Here is a 17410-nt window from a genome sequence, read left to right as displayed (position 1 = left end):
AGTGACACTGTGGGGAATTGGGTCCAGTGAGTTGATAGGCTATTTTGGGTTAATTTTTTAAAAAAAATTGCAAATTGACAGCCTTTCTTTTCACAAGAACAGATAAGGCAAGCAGCAGGATGCCAGTTAGCAGGCAAACTGTCATCACCCACCACAGCCCCAGTTACAGTATTAATACGCGCTGCCTCAAAAGTGCTGAACCGGGCGTCAAAGAGAAGCTCGTGTGTTTGCATAATGATTGATCTGCCAGAGATAGCAAGTTCTTTTTATGAGTTGTTTTGGGGCCGGAGTCCAAAGGACAGGTGGCAGGTGGTTAACTACATCTGCCGGAACATCAAGAAGTTCAAATAAAAGCGCTTCCTAACAGCTTTACAAAAGTGGGCAAAGGCAGATTCACTTTCAACTAAAGGAGGGCCTCACCTGTACATTTGTTCTCATAGTAGGCACCCCACTTTGAGAGTTAAACAAGCTGCTGCACTCCTAAATCCACCGAGAACACAACAAAATATATCTCCTGTTATTGTTGTTTCTCTATATCTATGCCTTTTCATCATCATCAAAATGAGGAGGAGGAGGAGGAGGAAATGTTATAGTGCAGATTAGGGAACCTGTAGCCTCTCAGATGTTGTTGTGCTCCAACTCCCATCAGCCCCAGCCAGAATGAACAATGATGGGAATTGTAGTCTGGCAACATCAGGGAGGGCCACAGGTTCCTTACCCTTATAATATGACCTTCATTGTTCAAAGCATCGTGCATAGATAGCACTGCTAAGCCTAGCAATAATTATTATCCCACATTTTGGAAGAGGGATAATGGTTTGCCTGAGGCCACCTTGAGAGTTTGTGTCTTGAGGTGGGATGGATGCATTAAGGAAGCAGTGCAGCCAGTGCAAGAGCTGCAATGGATGGTGGGAGATCTGGTTTTGAAATCCTACCCTGCCATGGACTTCAAGGATGAACGTGGGCAGATGCCAGTTACGCCTTATGCCTAAGGCTAAAATAGTGGCTTTGGTATCACCATCAGCTGGGATGGGGCAGAGCTGGCAAGATCTGTCAGAGGAGGATTCAAGGGTTGGCACTGGAGAGAGCTCAGGTAATGAGCTGGGAGAGGTTTCCGCCCCTTTGTTGTCAGGCATCACAAGTCAGCCTGCCCCCTGCTACTTGGGAGTGAAGTCCCCATGGTAGCAGAGGAGGCAGAGGGATGTCCAATCAGCAGGGCTGGCTGAACCAGAGGTTCGGAAGGACTGACTCAGGTCCCATCACAAGGGAGCGCCTGCAGGAGCACAGACTTGCAAGTACCGTCTTCTCACTTTGGATGGGAATCACACAAATGACTCTTCCTTCACCACTCTTTAAAAGTAGAGCAGCAGAGATATGCCAAGTGTAGGGGCAACACCTTAGCTACTGCCTAGCCATGAATCTTAAAGCTGTGCTTATAGACTTACGAACCGTGTATCTTGTAATTCTTCTTCTTCTTCTTCTTCTTCTTCTTCTTCTTCTTCTTCTTCTTCTTCTTCTTCTTCTTCTTCTTCTTCTTCTTCTTCTTCTTTCTACCCTGCCCATTTGGCTGGGCTTTCCCAGCTACTCTGGGCGGCTTCCAACAAAATAATAAAATACAATAATGCATCAAACTTTAAAAGCTTCCCTAAACAGAGCTGCCTTCAGATGTCTTCTAAAAGTCTGGTAGTAGTTGTTCTCTTTGACATCTGATGGGAGGGTGTTCCACAGGGCGGGTGCCACTACTGAGAAGGCCCTCTGCCTGGTTCCCTGTAACTTGGCTTCTTGCAGTGAGGGAACCGCCAGAAGGCCCTCGGTGCTGGACCTCAGTGTCCGGGTAGAACGATGGGGGTGGAGGTGCTCCTTCAGATATACTGAACTGAGGCCATTTAGGGCTTTAAAGGTCAACACCAGCACTTTGAATTGTGCTCAGAAACCTTGAACTAATGCTGAGACTTGAGTCCAAATACTGTGTCTGAGGGTGAGAGCCAGGACAGTGTCATCTTTGCATGAAGGAACCCTATTCCTTCCCTAAGTTGTTTTATGTTTACTCTGCTTTTCCAATTCCATTCTCTCTTTCCTGGCCATATGGGAAATGTGCATGAAATCCCCAAGCCTGATGGGTTGGGAGCAAAAGGTGTCTCCCAGTAAAGCTGTGTTTCAGCTTGAGAAGCTTAAATGAATTGTCCTGACTGGACACTAAACCATTGGGACACATTTATTGTTTGGAGCTTTTCTGGGAGTCATGGATTTGCTTGCAGGCATTTTTAAACTTTCCTATAATATGATTCCAGCTGATCTCATATGGCTTGGTGAGGTCAAAATCCTACTCCAGGTGTTTCCATTTCTCCCTGCTTGCAGTACGGTGAGTCTGTGGGGACTCAAGTCCGGGAAATAATAGATTTTGTCTGAGCCAGCCAATGCCTTCATCTCCATTTCCTCCAAGACCGAAGCAGACAAAACAAACTGCTTGGAGGAGGGGTGTGAATACTGCTTTTCTACTGGAAACCTTGGGCAACAGATTGGATTTCTAAATTCCTGGCTTAGTCTGCAACTGCTGGAAAAGGTGTCACACACACACACACACACACACACACACACACACACACAATGGAGGGATTCACCTAATGAATCCCGTCAATGCAAAACCTGCACAAGGGCTTCCACTTGCGCAATGGGGCTTTCCCCTCCTCTCCTTCCCTCTATGCGCCCCCCCCCCAGCACTCTCCCAAATTGGCTCAGCAGGGTGGGGGGAATTCTAGAACGGCACATAGAGGGAGGAGAGGGAGGATTGTTCCATCTGGCAAGCCTCAACTCTTGCATCGACGAGACATTCACCATAGCATGATGTTGAATTCCACCCATATATTCTGCTTTATATGAACAAAAACTGCTCTTAAAGGGGCTTATATTTCCTGCATCTGGCAGATTTTTTAAAGGTGTAGTTGGCTCAAGTGTTTGATTGTGAATAGCAGATCAACCAAAGGGAGGGAAAGGTAATATCAGCTGGAACAGATACCTCTGTGCTGCTACTTTTGTGAGAGCCTGGGTCTCTGGTAGTCAGATGGAAAATGTGACTTTGTTCCTTGGTCTGCTCCCAAGTGAAAATATTGCCAGCCAGCCATAGAAAATCCACCTGGACCTGGAACGATGGATGAGGAAAAACAAAGTTGTACTTACCTGTAACTATTGATCACACAGATTCACACACACTGACAAGGCTTGCACTGGTGGCACATACTGGGTTGTAGCCAATGCTAGTCCTACTCACAGTAAACCCATTGGAAGTAATGAACATGACTGACTTAAGCTCATTACTATCAGTGGGTTGGATACAACCCATACTATATGTTTGCGTTGGTGACACAAATCCTAAAACTGGAAAGATACAGAGAATATGAGGATGACAGGTAAATTCATGAAACATCCCTTGTTTTGGGGACAGGGGAATGACGGCAGTTCAGTGGGAGAATGCATATACATCCAGCAAGGCCGGCCCTAACATTGGGCAGAGTGAGGAAGCTGATTTGGGGTGTCATGAAAGGGTAACAAATGGGTTGCTATTCAATTTATCTGCCTTATATTTTTACCATGAAAGATGGGGGAGAGGCCCTGTGAGATATATATTTTTTGTCCTCGGAGACAGTCCAGCCTTTGGTCCTATGCATCTTGACTACTCCTGTACACCTACAAAAGGTCCCAGATTCAATCCCCAGGTAAGGTTAAGGGAGTTGCTGCACTCTCCCCTCTGAGATTTCCAGCAACTAACTGGCCTTCAGAAGCATTAGCACCTCTGGCTGTGAAGGCATAGCCATCAAGCCTAGTAGCCATCGATAGCCTTAACCTCTATGAATTTGTCTAATCCAGGCTTCCTCAACCTTGGCCCTTCAGATGTTTTGAGACTACAATCCCCAGCATCCCTGACCACTGGTCCTTCTAGCTAGGGATCATGGGAGTTGTAGGCCAAAAACATCTGGAGGGCTGAGGTTGAGGAAGCCTGGTGTAATCCTCTTTCAAAGCCACTCAAGTTGGCGGCCATCACTACTTCCCATGGCATGGTTTATGCACTTTGCGACATATACTTGTACCTTGCTTTCCCACCCAGGAGCTGGAAGGTTTTGCACGTTTTCTTTGCCTCCAGCTTTTTACACTTTTTTTTTTTTTTTTTTTTTGCAACCAGCCCTGTGACGTAGGCTAAATGAAAATATGTAAGCAACCATTCTTATCAATAGATTGCCGGGAGAGACAGGTGCAAGGGGCCCAATCCATATCCAGTGTACGGGACCCAGGAAATCCTGTTGGTGTCCCTGTTTGGGATTTAGGGCTTGGGTTTATGCACATTCAAGTGTGGAGCCTTCGGTCTCACTAATGCTAGAGAAATGTCTGTGTCTTGAGGGGTGGGGTTCACAATCTCCCTGCTCTATTATTTCCTCTGCTCCCTGCTCTCTGCTTCTTCATTTCTGAATCTAGTGGATTGCAGAAGAGGTATTTCTTCAAAGCCTCCCTTTCTCTTTTATATACAGTGGTACCTCGGGTTAAGAACTTAATTCGTTCTGGAGGTCCGTTCTTAACCTGAAACTGTTCTTAACCTGAGGTAACACTTAAGCTAATGGGGCCTCCCGCTGCCACCGCTGCACGATTTCTGTTCTCATCCTGGGGCAAAGTTCTTAACCCGAGGTACTAATTCTGGGTTAGCAAAGTCTGTAACCTGAAGCGTCTGTAACCCGAGGTACCACTGTATATATATTTGGACAGGGAGGAGGCCATTGTGCTCTGTTGAGGAATCCTGCCATACTTTGTCTCCTCCTTACCCTTTTCCAGGAAAAAAAGAGCTCTCCCTCTCTTCTCACCCCCTCCAGCACTTCACAGAAGGTCCCTAACACAGTTTGCCTCGATCTGGTGCTCTTCATTTCCTTGTGGGCTGAACTAATATCTGCCTATTTCAGAGCCACTGTATGTTATCTCTTATGACATTTGCCAGTGTTTTACTAAAAAAGCTAAGACTGAAAGAGCTCCTTGGTGTGCAGCATGATTTTTTTTGGGGGGGGGGGGGAGATGCCACTTTTATTTATTTTTTAATTCTTACGAAAATTCACCAGCATTTTGGTCCGAATTCCTCCTAATAGTCACATTTTTGTCTGCAATTCTTCCTCATATACACTTTTTTTTTTTTTTGCAAAATAGCTTCCTCTAATATAATGCATAATGCACTTCTGTATGTTGTTTTACACTGATATATGCAATTTTATCCATGCTTTGCCCTAGTCTGTGCATTTGTGCATATATTATTTGGCTGGGGAACTGCATCGTAAAATTTGGAAAGCTGCAGATTCAAGAAAGGTGGCTGTGTTTCAGTTCACGTGTTGTTTCAGACTGTGCAAATTAGGTAGGTTTGCCTTTAAATGTGAATTGCATCAATCCCCCCCCCCCCCACAAATTTCTATGTGGAGGTGGAGAAGGGACTTCATCTCTTTTGGACCACTGAGCTCTGGCTTCCCCAGAGTCAAAGGACAGGAATGTTTCCCCCCACTCCCACTCCTTTTGCCTGGTCAGCTCCTGCCAGGCAGACTCGAAAAGAGAGCTCCATTGTCCACCAAGGGCTGATCAGAGAGCAGCTCCACACCCTTTGCAGCAGGAAGCAGTTTCAAAGCATTCCGAGGCTAGAAAATGCCAGGGGAGCTTCTAGCTCAGAACGCAAGAAAAAGCTCTGGATGAAAAGGACAGAGCTGACAGGTGCTCCTTCCAAACAGAAGGGAAGCTGTCAAATAAATCTGACCTTGGTAGATCCCTTGTTCCTACACGCCACCAAAAAAACACACAAAAAAGCAGCCAGGTGTCCCTTTACCCCCCAAAATCTTCTTAATACCTGCAGTAGACTGTGTGGGATACAAGCCAATCTTCCAAGGACGTTGCACTGCTTTTAATGGGGCAAATGGTGAGAATGAAGAAGTTATGTGCCTGTGCCACATACTCACTGATGTGGAATATGTCCTTTCAGTTGCAGATGAGGAACAGGGCAAAGCTGCATTCATTATGATGATGATGATGATCTGCAGTGAGAAAGCAGCAGAAACTGCTTAGCGTACAGATTGTTGGTGTAGAGTTCGGTTTGGCATCCTGTGAACCAGGGAAAGGATTCTGTCTGGGCCGTAGCTCATGCTGGCATGTCAAACCCCTCATTGCAACCCATGGTGAACTTGTGGTTGGATCCTGCTTCATCCTTATAGGAGAGAGAAGCTCTAAAACTGTGTCAGGATCCCAAACTGTTTCTTGAGGACAATCCCCTTTTCTCTCCTTAGCTCCCTGTAGTAAGCCAATGAGAAGACATTTTCAGGCACTGGAAAGGGCGGTTCTTAGGATTACTGGCTGGAATATCATACCAATGTCACACTTACTTTGATCCAAGTGTGACATCATTTTAAAACCAAATTTGTGGCATGTGCAATCAACCAGACATGTGGCAAACAGGATGGTTATTGGTGAAGAGGAAAAAGATAGGTTGCCGTTTTATATGTTTGTAGAGCTAGCAAATTGTAAAGGTAAAGGTACCCCTGACCCTTAGGTCCAGTCGTGACCGACTCTGGGGTTGCGGCGCTCATCTCGCTTTACTGGCTGAGGGAGCCGGCGTTTGTCCACAGACAGCTTCCGGGTCGTGTGGGCAGCGTGACTAAGCTGCTTCTGGTGAACCAAAGCAGCGCACGGAAACGCTGTTTACCTTCCCACCTATTTATCTACTTGCACATTGAGGTGCTTTCGAACTGCTAGGTTGGCAGGAGCAGGGACCGAGCAACGGGAGCTCACCCCGTCGCGGGGATTCAAACCGCCGACCTTCTGATCAGCAAGTCCTAGGCTCTGTGGTTTAACCCACAGTGCCACTCGCGTCCCCTCCCTAATTACTCACTCCCTAATTCATTATCCTTCTGGCTAGCCTGGGCTGATTTGGTTTATATGAATGAGTTATGCACATTTTGCAAGGCCTACAGAACTGTAGGGGAATGGGGAAATGCTTCCATTTCTTGGGCTTCCTGTTTTGGAGTGCTACTCCATTGCAAGCACTGAAGGCTACCACAATAATTGAGTGCTATGGTCATCTTCCCTTTCCTGGGTTTTTATGAGTGTGATCAGCAGTTCTTATGCACCACCTTCTTTAATCTCTGTTGCACCAAGCCTTAAGAAGCCGTGGCTCTGCAACAGAAGGTGTGTGCTGCTTATTAGCAGAACTGAAGCAGAAGTTGTTCTATTTCCCAGGGAATTCATTCATGTAATGATGATTCATATTTTGGAAGGCACAGGGTACTTCTGCAATTCACCTAAGTGATGCTGAATTAGTGCAAAATCTGCGCTGGCAAGCAGGTATCTCACTGCTTCAGCTCCTGGAAAAAAATGAACTTTAGGCATGTTAATCATCTAACAGAGAAAGGCATGAACTGATCACAAATGAAATACAATGCCGTTCCTCATCTACAACCCTGACAGAATGCGAGACTGAGTGAGTTTGCTTTTTAATTTGTGGCACATTTCTCCCTCCCTGTGATGGAGTCACAGCCCCTTTCTCTTTTCAGTTTGACGTGGCTTTGGCTTTTGACTGCGCAAATATTGCCAAAGCATAAGGAAAAAGCAAAGCCTTTTGGAGGCTTTCTGGGACAGGGACTATGAACACTTTATGGCTAATGGCTAATGTGCAGCCACAAGGTAATGCTGACGTATATGGACACAATTCTCTTGTGCAAAAGACACAGAGAGCTAAACTACAAATTTGGCTTATCTTCTGAGGGTTAATAGTAGGTGGGTTGTGAGGAGGTGTTGTTGGGAACAGAGTGGGGGGGGGGGAGAAAGACTTATACAACCCTTCCCCCAACATGCTGTGACTCCAACCCTGATGCTCCACCAACTCTCACCTACTATTTACCAGCTCCGCTTAGATTGACTACCCCTTCTACCAGAAAGTTCTTCCCTCAAGCAAGACAATGCAACCAGTGGCCAGGTTCTGGAGACATTGGTCATAACAGACTATATCCGACTGAAGTCCGGGAAGGGTTAACCACCAGTAGGGGGAGTCCTGCTGATGCACATCAACTAGGAACTCCCCCAGGGTCACTGCTCGAGGGCGTGCCTTAGGCCCTCACCTCCCCAGGCTTTGGACAGGGCCATGTCCCCCGGAATCCTGTATTGGACTACCCTTCAATATGTGGGGCAGGTGGTGGCGCTACCTCCCCTCTTCCATCTACAGAACAATACCAATGACTAACCGCCATTACCCAGAAAGTTGTGATGATTTGCTATAAGGTAGGTGAAAACCAAGTGGCTGGTGCCAATTTGCCAAGTGGAAAAATTCCTACCAGGCCCCTCAACGGCGACCAACCAAGGTCCATAGCAAGGTCAAAGAACGAAGCCCTGATAGGGCAGGAGGGTGGGAAAAGCAGGAACAGCTGGCAGGCGGCAAAGAGGGAGATCCCTGGCCGCGTCCTGCCTTAAATAGGGCTGGCCACGCCCCCTGAGCCAGCTGATTGGCTGGCCAGGGGGTGATGAGGCCAGGAATCCCCCCAATCGCGCAGCGGCTGGTTCCATTCAGTTGGGGCCATGACGCCCGCAACCCCACCTCCTTCGTAGGGCGGAAGTGGCTTTGTTTTGTCCAGTCATCCCTGGGGGAAGCAATTGCAGGTGGATTTCGTTTCCTCTGCCCCCTCTTCCAGGATCACATCCCATCTCGCGTTCCATCACTTAGTCATCCACCTGCAACACCTGGAACCAGCTGTCATACCACAGGGTGAAGCAACCTGCTTCAAGGGGAAGGGGCTGCCGCGGGAGGATAGCTGAGGGCAGGGCTTGGTGGCTGAACAGCGCAGCAAAACTTTTTAAAATGTTGTTCCCGTATCTCTCTCCTTGTTGCTCAGAGGCACCATTTGGGCTCTGCTTCAGGAAGCAAAATGTTCTGGGCTAGCACTGGCTGTTAACTTACAAAGCCGTCGTCTCTTTGTTGTTATCCTTGCATCACCCACCTTCTGCTCTCCTTTCCCTATATGCTTCACGCTTCTCCCGCTCTCCTTCTCCTCCTCACCTTTCTTGCTCCCCACCCCCACGCAAGAACATGCCCACACTGGGTCCCCACCCCACGCCTCCGGATTCCATTATGTTTGACCAGCAGGGCTGAACAGAGAAGTGATGTCCTTGTTCCCATAGATCATAAAGCAGCAGCAAGCTGCAGGGAAACAAAGAGCCTAAGGTCTCCTTAAAAGTTATCTGCTGTACGGAGGGAGTGGTGTTTTGACACTTGGAAGGATGCTAGTGAGAGACAGAATTACTGGGACAGGTTCAGTGGCAGAAGGCCAGGAGCCATCTGAAGGAGTCTCTTTAAAAGGCAGGTGCCAGATACGTCTATAAAATAATAACTAATAACCTATAAACAGTGACATCACTGTCCACCTCAGTGCTGTGGAGGTGATTTAGAGACACTTTGCCAGCTTGAAATGAGAACAGCTGCTCTCTGCTGGAAAGAGAAGGAAATCTTCTCATTAGCATTAAATTTAAATGAACCATTCCTCATTTGCATATTTCTGCGGTGCTCTATTTCTGTAAAAGGGTAACTTGGGAGTGACAATTCAGATCAAGGTTCAGTAATCGGGTTCTCCTTGACTGCATTTCTTAAAAGCATAAAGCAATGCTTTCTGGGTTTTTTACTCATCTCACAAAAAGGATGGAAATCTTTACTTGCCCTTTATAATCTCCATCCTGCCTCAGTGCCTAGCCCTGCAGAAGCCCCTCCTTCCCATTGACCCATGGCCCAGGGGAATGCTGTACCACCACAACTACTGGTACCCAGAGCTTACTATATGAACCTAACCAGGCAAATCCATCCTTGGATGGCCATGGTCTCACCTTCTGTGGTTCTCCTGTTTCCCTAGTGCAACCAGTCAGAGTTGCACACATGATGTTTTAGATATATAACTAAGGTTTTTGAAATATGCAACTACAAATGCAAAGTATGTTTGAGACAAATGCATGCTCAGAAGCATGCTGTTATATTAAGAGAGTCAAAAGTAGATGCAGCCTCTTGTTATGTATATACTGTATGTATATACAGTGGCACTCCCAGTTTGCTGCCATATGATGCCATATGCATCTTCACACTGTCTCTCTCACATACACACTCCACACCTATCTTTGACACTACAGACCAGGGCTCAGCAAACTTTTTCAGCAGGGGCCTGGTCCACTGTCCCTCATACCTTGTGGGGGGCCGGACTATATTTTGAAGGGAAAAAATGAACAAATTCCTATGCCCCACAAATAACCCAGAGATGCATTTTAAATAAAATTACAATTACACATTCTACTCATGTAAAAACACCAGGCAGACCCCACAAATAACCCAGATGCATTGTAAATAAAATTACACATTCTACTCATGTAAAAACACCAGGCAGACCCCACAAATAACCCAGATGCATTTTAAATAAAATGACACATTCTACTCATGTAAAAACACGCTGATTCCCAGACTGTCCACGGGCCGGATTGAGAAGGCGATTGAGCCGAATCTGGCCCCCGGCCTTAGTTTGCCTACCCATGCTACAGACTGTCAGCTCTACTGTACACTTGGAAGACCACTTCAGTTCATACGTTACTTGTATTTGTATTTATGAATACAAGCGTGAAGTGTGAACGTTTGCAAACACGTGAGAAATGTAGCTAGGGAATCGTGACTGGCTGTGCATCTTGGTTGAGGTTGTATTACACCACTAGCTGCTACACACAACACCCCGTCTTTCAGCATAGACCTATAAATGTAAAATATGACTGTGATGACAAAAAAAAAAAAACAAAACAGCCCTCACTCCACACCTGCTTACCTGTGTTTCATATTGTTGACAGGCTGCCATTTTTGCTCATTATGCAAACCTTGGTGGCAAACCTGGATTTTCTGCCCTGCAGTGTGTCGCCTAGGACAAGGCAGAGATGACTGTGGCTGCATGTGCCATGTCCATGACTGCTCTTGGGAAATGTTGCTGGTGGTTCATGTCGCAATTGGATCTCTAGTTGTAGCTTTCAGACACAGTAATGACCAGAGAACTAGATATTTGAAGAAGAGGTGTACAAATTCTCAGCCATCTGGTTATTATTGAGACGTTGAGTTAATGGCCACCTGGCAGTGGCTTTACGTCCGTGAAACAACCAACTGGTACTCTGTGTGTGTGTGTGTGTGTGTGTGTGTGTGTGTGTGTGTCCTTGCATATTCCAATTTCTAGGGTACTTGGGCACCTCCCAGTTTGGCTCTCTATGTGACTTGCCTGATCTGGAGAAATAAATTAAATACAGGGAATGAAAAGCAAGAGACCACACTTAATGGTTGCTGTGGACATTTGAGAGTGCTCTTGGAACTTGGACAACTGTTTCCCTGTGTAAAGTTTGTGCTATGTCTTGTGCAGGTGTCTGGCTGGCCATGGGGAGATGAATATAAACAAAGCTTGAATGAGTCTGGATTCTCCCCCTACCCCCCCACCCTACTCCCAAAAACTTAGACCAACACTTTCTCTGGTACAGAAATGGTCTTAAATCTAAATTAGGCCAGAGAGAGTCATGCTGAAAGAGGGCCAATGCCTGAAACACAGCTGACATAACGAGATTTAAATCTTAGCCTCGGGGCAAATGTGGGGGTGAGAGACTGGGGGGGGGGGCTGAGAGAGAGAGACACCAAGGGAACGAAATGAAGCCCAGTCTGCAGAATGAGCTGCAATGCAAACCTAGACGAGCAAACCTGCTTGCTGAAAGCTCAGTAAATGCCACAAAAAGGAAAGCAGTTCTTTCCAATGTGCCAACCTAGAGGGAGAGGGATTTCCTGTGCCTATGGCTGCTATCTTAAAAAGCAGAGACATCGGCAACTATATGGACCTGGGAAGGTCCATATAGTTAAAGCCATGGTTTTCCCCGTTGTGATGTATGGAAGTGAGAGCTGGACCATCAAGAAGGCTGATCACCAAAGAATTGATGCTTTTGAATTATGGTGCTGGAGGAGACTCTTGAGAGTCCCATGGACTGCAAGAAGATCAAACCTCTCCATTCTTAAGGAAATCAGCCCTGAGTGCTCACTGGAAGGACAGATCCTGAAGCTGAGGCTCCAATACTTTGGCCACCTCATGAGAAGAGAAGACTCCCTGGGAAAGACCCTGATGTTGGGAAAGATGGAGGGCACACGGAGAAGGGGACGACAGAGGACGAAATGGTTGGACAGTGTTCTCGAAGCTACCAGCATGGGTTTGACAAACTGCGGGAGGCAGTGGAAGACAGGAGTGCCTGGCGTGCTCTGGTCCGTGGGGTCACGAAGAGTCGGACACAACTAAACGACTGAACAACAACAACAACAACATGGCTGCTATCAACTAAGAATTTCAGTAGAGCTCTTTTCATAAAAACATACACACACAAACACAATTTCTTTTTCCTCTGCCACATCTGAACCATTCTTCCCTGCCTCTTCTGAAGGTGATACAAACAGCTGTTAAGCAGGAACTCCTACTTCCCCATGGACTGAATCAAATCCCCACAGGGGACAAACCTTTTTTCTGACCCAGGAGTTACTGCTGCTTCCATAAACACCTAAGATGGAGGTGTGGCTGATCTTTGGCTACTGGGAAGAAGTGAACCCTTGGTCCCATAACCAAAATCCAAGGGAAGCTGGCAGCCACTGTGAGAGAGTAGAAGGGGCATTGTGCTACTTCCACCTGCCTCGGGAGCAACACTCACATGCTGCCCAGCTAAAAAACAAAGAAAGGACAGCAGCTTTCAATTGCAGTGGGCACAGAGAGAATCAAACCTGGAGCCGGCCAGTCTTGCCAGGCAAATGGAAAGTGCTTTTCCATGCCAGAAGAAGCTTAAAATAATAAGCACCTTGACATAAAGGGGTGCAATATGGCAAAACTTTGCTCTGGAGCGACCTTTGCCAATACACCAAGCTGATGTTAGCAGCTTTGCACTTGGGCCCATGGGGCCAATTGCTAGGGTTAGTCCCCAAAGGGTCTGCTTTGCCGGCTGCCCTCAAACATCTTGGCACAAACAGGTGCCTTGTTGCTAAGATATGGAGCTCAGATAACACCTGAGTTCAGTTCTCCATTCTGCTGCAGGTTTCCTGCATGATCTCCTCTATCCAGCCATTTAGGGAACAGCCATAGATAGACAGATAAATAGATAGATGATAGATAGATGATAGATAGATGATAGATAGATAGATAGATAGATGATAGATAGATAGATAGATAGATAGATAGATAGATAGATAGATGATAGATAGATAGATGATAGATAGATAGATAGATAGATAGATAGATAGATAGATAGATAGATATAGATAGATAGATAGATAGATAGATAGATAGATAGATAGATAGATAGATAGATAGATGATAGATAGATAGATAGATAGAGATAGATAGATAGATGATAGATAGATAGATAGATAGATAGATAGATAGATATAGATAGATAGATATAGATAGATGATAGATAGATAGATGATAGATCAAGATCTCCATCCCTTCCCCATCTTCTAGGACACAAAGGGCACTATTCAATGAATGAGTCATACTAGCAGAAGCCCATGCAAGGGGCTTCATTCAGTGTGGGATTTAGGGTGGTGCGGGTGGTTCCTCCGCACAGGGTGCCAAGCTGGGGGAGGGGGGGAGATGCAAAATTGAGAAAATCCATTTGGTGTTGCTCAGTTTTGGCCTTGCACAGAGTGCCATATTATGAAAGTTTACCTAAGTCTGCCTCTGCTTCCAGGGCGGTAGCAGTAGGACAGCATGAAAACACAATTATAGCAAGAATAAAGTCTATTTCGCTCAGGAAATAGTGAATCTGTGGCCCTCCCGATGTTGTTGGACTTCAGTTCCTATCATTCCTGACCACTGGCTAAAAACATCTGGAGGGGGCGCAGTTCCCCCACTCCTAAATAACTGGATGTTTATTTCAGCTGCCAAAACTGGGAGCCGGTTTCCCATCAGCTCCCCATCATTCTTCTAATTTGGTTATCTTAGCTGCAACCTGTGAACTGATGTTAACATGCTCAGTATTATTTTTAATGATATTTTGTTTCAAAAGACCATTAATTATCAAGATTTCCCAGAAGATGCATTAACAGAAACTCATCCTGCATCAAGAATTGACTTGGCCAGTGTGGAAAATGAAGTCTGATTGCTGAGATGATGGTGCCTAGGTAAACATGGAAAGCACACTGCAGAGCTGGGAAAAGTAAAGAAGCACTTTTGTATGTGGTTCCCTGGGGGTCTATGGCAGCATTCACATAACAAAAACTACCATAGACATATCAAAAAATTTTAAAAGTAGGGGGTCCATGGTTTGACTTTTGGAATATAGGGGGTCCGTAGTACTAGGCTAATTGGGAACCACTATCCTAAAACGCAGGGTTGGGATTCGTTTTGTGGAAAGGTCCAAGTTCTGATTCAGCAAAGCTTTGACATTCAGAGCAGGGTTAGCAACATGTACATTAAAGGTATTGTTGGTGCTGTTAAAATGGCAGTAGTTAGTAGTAGCAGGGATAAGTTGTGACTCAGCTTCACAGCTGCAAATAAAACATTCTAAATGTGTTGTAAGGTGTAATATACAAATGTGACACTAGATGGCGATGGCGAGCTATGCAAAATTCAATGTATTTTTCAAAACTTTTTTTAAAAAAAATTCACAACGTTTTTAATACCTTAGTTGGCAGAGCATCTGCTATGCACACAAAAGGTCCCAGGTTTAGTCCCCAGCATCTCCAGATAGGGCTCAGGGAGAGCCCTTTCTGAACCCCTGGAGAGTTGCTGCCAGTCAGTGTCGACAATACTGAGCTGGATGGACACAATGGTTTGACTGGATGAGCATACAGGCATAGGAAGCTGTCTTATATTACTAATTAATAATAGCACGACCTCATTAAAACCCAACAATTAAAAACCTTACTTTTCAGAATTTCTCATGCATCTTAATCCACTTGACTGAACATTATGTTAACTCTGTAGAAGGTTTTCTCAAAGGGTGCGGGTGGCTGACTCCACTGCCGCTGCCGCCATGAGTAGACTCGCTATAATTTAGCAACATAGGCATCCTGCAGCATAACAGGCTGGGGTAAAAATATAGGAACAGGTGGCTGTTAGGGGGTCTGAGTAGATTCCTGCCTACATAAGCAGAGCACTCAATAGGATGTGGTGGCGAGTACCAATTGGAAGCAGTCAAGACTCATGCAATAAATAAAGAAATAAATCATGAGCCCCAGGTTCTGTATAAAGAACACTCCTGCTTATCCAGGTGTGCTTTATACTCATTCTCCTGCTGCTAATGCACATTAAAATTACAAAGGGAACTCTCTTGCATAGCAAACTGAAGTCTTCCATATACAGTGGTACCTCGGGTTACAAACACCTCGGGTTACAAACACCTCGGGTTACAGACTCAGCTAACCCGGAAGTAGTACCTCGAGTTAAGAACTTTACCTCAGGATGAGAACAGAAATCATACGGTGGCAGCACGGCAGCAGCGGGAGGCCCCATTAGCTAAAGTGGTACCTCAGGTTAAGAATACTTTCAGGTTAAGAACGGCCCTCCGGAACGAATAAAGTTCTTAACCAGAGGTACCACTGTACAAAATATACACTGCATACTTCAAATGGTTTAATGGTGTGTGTGTCCCGTCCCCCAGTCAATGCAGGAAACTATAATTCTGTAAGGAGGCTAGTGATCCCTAATGGAGATTTCTCTCCAAACTCCAAATTCTGTCCTGGGATTCTTTTGGGGATAGAGAAATTGTGCCTCCCCACCCGCTAGGTGATGTTGAACTCCAGCTCTCATAATCCTTGATGTTTAGCCACACTGGCTGGGGTCGATGACAACACCCAGCCTGTCACTATTTTGCAGGTGGGATTCTATTGCATAGTGGCACATTCAAGTTGTTCGTTTAAAGTGGATCTGAGCTCTTGCGTAAAAAAAACCCCCAGAACAGAACTTCTCTTTAGGGATAGTTAATTCTGAAATTCTGAAGGACCTTAAAAAAAAATTATGTACAGTATGCTAGAACCGCAGCCAGAATGGTATTTGCCCAGAGGTGGAAAGAGGATGCTGTTCCAGCCAAGGAAGAATGGCTGATTAAAAGTTATGGATTACGTCAAAATGGCAAAATTAACGGGTGTGGTAAGAAACCACAAAATATTTTAAAGAGCGGGGGACATTTGTTGAATATTTGAAAAATCATGGGATGCAAGTAAGTGCATTAAGGGCTAACTTAAATCAAGCAGTTAAAAGTACTATTAAGATTAATTGTAGAATAATTAAAAAATGGAGTAAAGTGGAAAATGCAGTTTTAAAAATTTAAATAAGATAAGAAACCACAAAAAAGGGGAGGAGTGAAGTCTAATGTGCATTTGTGTTGGAAGTATGTGATTGTAAGGTGTGTATCTGTAAATTTTTGAAAACTGAAAACTCAAAAAAGGAGGGCTTGTGATGGAAAAATGCACCGGGAACTGTAGAGTCACAGTTGCTTAGTGTGATGTTGTAACACCTCCCCAGAAACAAATTTGAATGAATGCTCAATGAGCAGCTGATGTCATATAACCTCACAGTACAAACAAACCAGAATGAATGTCCACAAAACAGGTTGTCTGAAAGGAACCTATATCAATGGGAAAAGCTTAGCCTGGATTTGAGGGTGAGGGAAGATTAGTTTCCCCGTTTGGTTGTGGGAGTTGGCTATGAATCAACAAGAAGGAGATGAAAATATTGAAAAGAGCTAAGTATAAGAGACTTGTGAGTTACTGCGGGCTTCTCTTTTGTTAACATCTGGATTAGGATATATCCCTGTGAAAATAAGTAAAAGGGTGTTGCTTCCATATTGGTCAAAAAGAATGCAAGGCCCTGGTCGCCGAATGCGAGTCTGCAAGATTTCAAAGCTTTGCAGAGTTATTTGCACACAATTTCCGACAGATGGTTCAAAGAAAGTTTTCCTCTTATGTACTTTGTCCCTTCAAATAAAAATATGGCACTTTCTAAACATATAGAAAACATTTCTCCTTGCAAAAATAATATGTAAATCAAACGCTGTAGTGCCGTCTATTAAAAAAAGAGGTTAACAAAGTTCTATGATGTAGTCATGTGGATTTGCAGCTTTTTTTATCTAATGGAAATGCGATGCTATTTTTTGTGAATTTAACGATAGATCCGCAAAAGGATACCTACAGAAGTGGGTTTTCCCTCTTAGCATTTCATTAAGGGAGTTTTGCACACCGATTTTTAAATAGGTACTTGCTGTTCAGATCTTCATGCGGCAAGGCACTTATTGCAGCCCCTCTCAGCAAGATCTTAATCACGTAATTAGAAACATATGACTAGCCCCATTGAAATGTATGGGATTACTCCCTTGTCTGATGTTGAAG

General features: G+C 45.1%; 1 protein-coding gene across 7 annotated transcripts in view; it reads left to right on the top strand.

Moving 5' to 3' along the window:
- Positions 1-17410, top strand: part of LOC310839441 (uncharacterized protein) — a 63018-nt gene that overhangs the window by 25349 nt on the left and 20259 nt on the right. For 2 of the 7 annotated variants that reach the window (XR_014561500.1, XR_014561501.1), the window contains exon 1: positions 16428-16784. The exons of 4 other annotated variants lie outside the window; for them this stretch is intronic. Coding sequence is in view for 1 of the 3 variants with exons in the window: in XM_083728094.1 (XP_083584220.1) it covers positions 16749-16784 (36 nt within the window). In the remaining 2 variants the exon portion in view is untranslated. Of the gene's footprint in view, positions 1-16413; positions 16785-17410 lie in introns of those variants that run through there. One more of the 7 variants, XM_083728094.1, reaches the window with a different exon arrangement.

Source organism: Podarcis gaigeae (genome assembly GCF_964106915.1).
Source record: "Podarcis gaigeae genome assembly, chromosome: 2".
NCBI lineage: Eukaryota > Metazoa > Chordata > Lepidosauria > Squamata > Lacertidae > Podarcis > Podarcis gaigeae.
The sequence above is the reverse complement of the archived record's forward strand: the minus strand, read 5'-3'. Positions and strand labels throughout refer to the sequence as shown.